Raw genomic sequence first — 7,213 nt, forward strand, 5'->3', positions numbered from 1 at the left:
CGAAAATAGCAGCTGCATTTGGCAACTTTCTTAGCACTCGTGCATGAATTCAGATGCTCTTTCAGAGACTCATGTACACTCAGACAGAGACGCAGACGACGCAGTGCCTCGAACCAGGGGGTTTGGGGGTCTCTTCATTGTATTGTGTCATAAGACACTCATTCTCTACAGGAAGCACCTGGTCATAGAAATATCCTTACATTCTTCTCCATTTTCTCATCAGTTATTTTTGGACTATACAAGAAATTCATCTTAAAGTAATTATGCTCTGCACAGCTAGTGAGTGCTAGACTAGTCATTCAGTAGTTATGGACTTTGGTAATTGGAGATGGGCATCCAAAGACATCGGAATCAAAATAGAAAGAGGGTTGTTTAAAGAGAAAGTGAAAGTGTGATAGAGGGAGAGTCGGGTGTATTATGCAGCTGTTCAGTATGCTAGTCACATCGTAGCACTCCATTCAGACCTGTCACACTGAGAAATGGCCTGGTGGCGGTTCCTTGAGCCCCTTATCCACCGCAATTAAGTAAATGGAACCAGGACTCGGTCAGTCCCCTCCCACATCACCCCACATTGCATTGATTTTTTTTTATTCTCTTGCAAGGGTATGGGCACAGTTTGCTAAATGACAGCGGGACATTTAGACATTTTAAGAACGTAATCTAATTATGCTCTGGAAATTCAGTTTGAGATTAGAGCTAGAAGTGCCCTGGCCATGTCTGTATGGCCAGAGGATGAAAGAAGAGGGAGCTGGCAGGACAGAATCAACTGAATTTGAATAGGAGATAGAGAAACAAAGAAGGTGGGGTTTGCATTACACTTCCAGAGAAAGAAATTCAAGTAGCTTCTTTAAAAGCTTTATGAAGTTTGTGTACAATATACAGTAAATACTATATCTTGAGCATTCAAATATTAACAGTGCAATAGTAATTATTAAAGGTGAACTATGTAGGATTTTTGCAGTAAAATATCCAGAAACCACTAGGCCAGTGTTATATATTTTGTTCAGTTGAGTACTTAGAATATCCCAAATGTTTCCAACTATTTGTAAATCGTGAGAAATTGCTATTTTAACCAAGAAACCGGGACGTGTGAGCTATGCGTGTGAGGGAGTTGCCTGTCGATTGCGTCATATCTGCGTCACCCTCGGTTTCCGGTTTTATTCAGTGAAACACTTTACTCTCACTGCAGTGTGAACAAGTGTCATAGCAGCCGCCGAGCGAACGTCATAACTTCCTTTTCAACACACTCAGATATATCTAATTTGATAAACAGAGTTGCGTTACCTCATACTCATGACTGGAAAAGAGGAAGTAGCGCCGGCAACCGTGTCATAATAAAAGTCCCGCCGGCGACTATGCCATAATAACAGTCCCGCTCTTCAATCGCTCCTGCGGCCTTGCTCAGCTCCACAACTCTCGCTTCTGCTCTGCTTCAGACTACAGTAATGTTAATAATCACATCCATGAACATGATTTCCGCCCGAGTCCTATCCTGACTCTTTTCCACCGGCTGTGAGGTGAAGACCACATGTCCCAAGATTCTGCGCTCAAACGTGGCGTCATCAAACTACGCCTTTGTTTTGAACAGGCGACCTCTAGTGGACGGAAAAGTTACATAGTGTAGCTTTAAGTACTTGTAATTGTAGATCATTTAGACTAGGGAATCTAAAACAAATCAACAGGTTCCTAGTTCCTACAGAGGAAGAATGTGTGTGTGCCGTATGTCCCTGCATGTGTGATTGACAAGACACAATCAATCAGTAAATTGATTTCCTGTGTTTTTTCCTGTGTATTAACTTGCACCATTCATTTAGATGCTACCATGTAAAGCACATTTAGTGTTTTTTTCCTGACACAAAAAGAGTTTTGTTTGAAATTTAAATAATACAATTTATGATCAATGTTGAAGCACTGTAAAAGACATTTAAAAAAAAAATGCTTTAAGAAAGTAAGAATGTGTGATTGACACGATAGAATCAGTCAAACAAATCAGCTTCCAGAATAGTTCACCAAACTGGATTATTTTATGTCCGTATGTATTTATTTATTTATTGCTGGAGAGAAGAAATACTTGCTAATGATGTTAATAACAATAAAATCAAACAACAACAAACAAAACATTTATATTTCGATTAATAAATGAACAAAAAAAATACAGAATCTAACTTGCAAGAGTGAACAGGTGTGACAACAGAGGAAGATGCAGTTGCAAGATTATTCATGCTCACTCATATTCTGTGTGATGAGTCACAACGATTTCAGTTTGTGTGCGGCTGATTGTTTCTTAAGAGAGAGAGAGAGTTTTCTGTTCTATTTCTCTATCTGTGCGTGTCCCTCTATTCGCTGCCATTTGGACATCCATGCAAACACTGCTGCTGCGCCCTAAGGCCTACTGGGGTTGCTATGGTTACAGCAGTTATCACTGAGCCTGTGTTACTAAACAACGTCAACACGGGAAAAGGAGTTCATTCTTTCTTTCTGAGAAAGCTGTTGAATCTTAACTCCACGGCTCTTTTTATTCTTTTTTTCCCCCTTCTAGCGGTGCACGTCATGTTACATAAGATCCCTGATTTGCTGTTAACTCGAGGCTTTTTTTTTTTTATGTGAATGAGGGAATGGAAACAAAAAGTTAATTTGGGCCTCTTAGTATGCCTTCCAAATGTTTTGCAGTTTTCCTTCTGCTTAAAGTAAACTTACCACCCTGTCAAAGTGAACACACAGTGACTCCTGCTGGTCACGATGAAGTACTGCACCCTGGATATATAAACTATTTTGATTGGATGACTTCTCAAATCTAGTTGACAAATCTGTTTAGTTTAAGTATGCATCAATTCTAGAGAACTGAGCTTCATGGCTCCCTCTTTGATCCCAGATTTTTTTGTTGAAGGATCTTGGATATTCCTTTACGATAACGCACATGCTTTTCTTCTCGAAGGTGTCTACATCTTGATTGCTGTTGGTGCTGTGATGATGTTTGTTGGATTCCTTGGTTGCTATGGAGCCATACAGGAATCCCAGTGTCTTCTCGGAACAGTGAGTAACAAATCCTGTGGCCACTCAGCAAATTCCTCAAATCACATGATGCCAAACAATAACCAAAAAATATATATTAATGGAATGACATTGCTTTTAAGTTGATTTCTTCTCATTATTTGAAGTAAAGCATTCACTGAACTTATGGTGCCATGACTTATTAGGATTATTTTAACAGTGTTATACACTACTGTTAGTAAGTTTAGGGTCTTGTACTGTACGGAGAACAGACTCCTGCCCATATACAGTACATATCCTTTTTTGTTTCTCTCCTACAGTTCTTTGCCTGCCTGGTCATTCTGTTTGCCTGTGAGGTTGCTGCTGGAATCTGGGGATTCATGAACAAAGACAAGGTTGGTTGCATGTATACACCATGTCAAGCTGACACATACACATCTGGTTACATATATTTGCAATTATATCTTCTTTTTTCTTCCTATCAGATCTCCAAAGAGCTGATCTCTTTCTATGACTCTGTGTATGACAAAGGCGTTTCAATTCCACCCTTACAAAGCGATCAAAATCAGGCTGCCGCTGCTGTCTTGAAGGTCTTTCACGAGACTGTAAGTAGTCCTCATGTACTGAGGAGCACAGCAATAATCAAGCTAACCAAACTTCACTCAAACCAAATGATGTTGTAAAGACACATATCTAATCAGTGTCATCTCTGGCTTTCAGCTTACCTGCTGTGGCAAAGGAGGCATAGCGGGATTTTCTACGATGTTCGTCTCAGACGTCTGTCCTGGAGATTTGAAAATTACTGCGGCAGTAAGTCTACCCTCAGTAAACCCTCAGGATGGAGAATTCTCATCCAAATGGTCCCTCGTAGCTTGACAAAAAACCTCTTCTCCGTTTTTCAGAACTGTCACACCAAGATCAAAGAGCTTTTCTCAGAGAAGATCTACCTGATAGGCATCGCCGCCCTGGTTGTTGCTGTAATCATGGTAAGGGATTCTTAACTATGTTTGTATTGGTGTCAAGTTACATTCTACTGTTGCTTGCATCACATTTGACCCCTTATTTTGCCCTTTTTCCTTTCTAGATCTTCGAGATGATCTTCAGCATGGTGCTCTGCTGCGGTATCAGGAACAGCCCTGTTTACTAAAACACAGGGGCAAGATATGTCCTTTAAAAACATCAGCCAAAAAAAATTTGATTTTGTTTTATATCTGCCATCTCCTATTTTGTTTTGTATCTACCATCGTTTTATAATATAGTCACTCTGTCCAGTTCCTGGCGTCTCAGAGCAACTTTTGTGCATTTCTGTTCAAATGTGGCAGTGGATCCACCAACAACTAGTCTGCTATTGTTTACGCTGTAGTTGGCGATGACTAGTTGCGTTCTGTAGCTATAGCAGTAGACTTATAAACACACACACAGTACATTATCACATGAAGGATGGATACATTTATTTGCTTGTAGTAGGTTTTTTTTTGTGTTAATTGTTAAGTACTGCTATTGCTATCAGTTACTATCATTCTTTTCGTATGTACATGTATAAACTGTATATATTTGCAGCCCTGTATGGCTGAAAAAGCATGAATCTCGTATTGAACACCACTGTCCCATCTTCTTCTCTGAGACTGCTGCTTGTATGTACACGTTTCTTCCTGAAAAACCACTAAAATAAACAGCGTTAGCTCGGTGAGAGAGAAAGTAGGAATACAGTGCTTATTGGAAGTGAGAATGCAAAGATTTCAAAATGTTTAAAGGCCAGGATATACTTCATTTTCCGCGTTCTGCTCCGTCGAGCGCACAGTTGAGCGAGAAAGTACGCTCTATTGAACTTGGTTTTCTTGGACACAACAATCGGGCAACTCGCGGACATGGAAGTATACTTTCGTCTTAACATTACAGAGTTAATGAGTACTACATTTGCTTCTTACACTGTATGCCATTCAGTAGAGCTCAGTCGGCGCAAACAAAGCTTAAAAAATGCATAATCCGGATTCAGTAGAAATTGATTTTCAATTTTCACAAAAATTCACTTTTCCAAATGAAATGTACCTAATTTTCTTCAAAAACAGCAACAATCTGGGTTACAGCCAAATACTTTGGCCTATAAACAAGATGCAAATAATATCAATGCTTTAGTGTGAAAAACCTTTTTTTTCTGTATAAAAAAACAATTTCACAATTTATTTGCCATTAGAAATTAAATTTAACACCTTAAATGACCATTACAAATGATTAGAACCACTTCAAACTTTTTAACGGAAACAGTGCTTTTAAAAAAATACACAAGCTTCACATTTCTCCAGAAATGTACTCCATTCACCTTCCATTAAGTGTTCAGCATTGTTGTGGTTTTTCTTCTCAAGAGTCAGCATTAGTTTCTGTGGCAACAACATGCCACAAATGCTGTCAGTTGAGTTTACCTTGTGAAATGTACTGAACCTGTCATATTCCTTTAATGGCAGAAAGGGCGCTGATCTATGATCATTGTGTTTCTTGTATGTGAGATCACATGGACGAGAGAGCTGATCCTAGATCCGCATTCTTGCTCTACGCAGAGCTCCTGATGCCCATTACAATCTGCTAACTTTTTATGCTTTATGAAACTAATATAGTGTAATGCATTTTCCTGCATGCCCGTCATACAAGGAGCTGGACACATTAAGAATTATTGCCCCAGTCACTGAAGTTCTGCCTCTCTTTACAATGATCGCAGCCATGGAGAGGATCATACATACCTACTGGCCTTATAAATGAAACACCATATCCCTTAATCACTTAAGGCTAGCCCACACTAAAAGATTTTTACAATCTTATCAGATTTTCAAAATGTGAGAGACCATAAACATGACGATAGATTTAACCGTTTTGTTTCTATAGTGTGTGGAGTACCGCAATATGACCAAGACAGCACACACCACACACTAACAGACTCCATTCGCGAACGCAAACGGTCCAAACGTGAATTTAGAGTAAAACATGCCAGACGCCAGGCAAGAAGAAATGGCGATAATAGTGTCTGGGCAGCAGAAAAAGGTGGAAGTCATGTTATGCCTATGCAGATTCAATAACTCTTAACACACCAAACACCACAAGAAAATCTGATAACATAATCTGTAGACCATCAAGATAATCGGGACTTTACCTAGGATTGTCGGAAAGGAAGAATTGGGTCCAAAATGGGCCCGATTATCTTGTAGTGTGTGGGTGCCTTTAGATAGCAAATCCAGATCGATTCCTAATGGAATTTTCTATGCTGTCATGACTGTAATTTTTAATATCACTCAACTGAAAAATCCAAGGCGTTTGTGTGAATGTACGTGTGTGTGATATATGTTGACCGTGAATTCAGATGGATAGAACTCTTTACTTCTTCACTGCCACCTCTCACGGATGTAGTTGCTGTAAAACCGTGCCACTTTCACTAGGTGGCGCAAAGACTACTCACTTTGACAACTGATGATTACACCCTTAATATGCCTGTGTACATGTCTATCGTGCACTTATTCTTGTAGACCGCACTAATACGAAGCGACCCCATCCCTGATGCATAAATACCATCAGATTTGTGATTTAGGCTACATGCATTATGCAACCCTGTCTTGTTAACACATATTGCCTATGCTGATATGCTTAAAAAATGTCTTGTACAGCTATATAGTATACTAATTACCATGTAAAGACAATGTATGCCTTTTAATTGTGATGACTTTTTCCTGGTACTTGTCAAAAAAATATATATATTTCAGTTGAAGCATGTAAGAATTTTAGGGGGTTCTGACAGGCTGAGCATGATCTTCTAACTATCAAATATGAAGGCGAAACAGTTGTTTTTGAAAATAACTGTTGTAGTTAAAACACATCAAGATATTTGAACACTGTCAAATATAACCTTTGTGTAGTAAGGATACCCAAATTGACTGATGTCACTCAAATCCCTTTACCCCGACACACCAATTATAGATTTCGGTCTGGTTTTGTTGCCCAAATATTCAGGAATTAAATGTATTTTACAAATAACATCTCCATTTTGTTCTTGTCTTCATTTTTGCCCAGTTGGTTGTAGATCTGAAAGTTGTTATCAAATAGCCTATCATTGATATACTTGGAAATTACATTTGGGTCATTCCGTGTCAACTCAATCAACCATGAGGTCCCCAGCTAAAAATTTTGATTTTTTAAAAATAAATCTGGTGAAAGAAATGCATTAATGAGGAAGTAATGT

At 39.0% G+C, this 7,213-nt stretch overlaps 1 protein-coding gene across 1 annotated transcript in view; it reads left to right on the forward strand.

The window, feature by feature from the left end:
* cd81a (CD81 molecule a) overlaps positions 1–7,008 on the forward strand; it is a 28,525-nt gene extending 21,517 nt beyond the window's left edge. Inside the window, exons 3-8 of the mRNA XM_079811003.1 lie at positions 2,936–3,033; positions 3,312–3,386; positions 3,477–3,596; positions 3,712–3,801; positions 3,894–3,977; positions 4,076–7,008. Of these exons, the coding sequence (XP_079667129.1) occupies positions 2,936–3,033; positions 3,312–3,386; positions 3,477–3,596; positions 3,712–3,801; positions 3,894–3,977; positions 4,076–4,138 (530 nt within the window). The 3' untranslated portion in view covers positions 4,139–7,008. The remainder of the gene's footprint in view (positions 1–2,935; positions 3,034–3,311; positions 3,387–3,476; positions 3,597–3,711; positions 3,802–3,893; positions 3,978–4,075) is intronic.
* Positions 7,009–7,213: the final 205 nt, after the last annotated feature.

This window comes from Gobio gobio (genome assembly GCF_949357685.1).
Source record: "Gobio gobio genome assembly, chromosome: 2".
NCBI lineage: Eukaryota > Metazoa > Chordata > Actinopteri > Cypriniformes > Gobionidae > Gobio > Gobio gobio.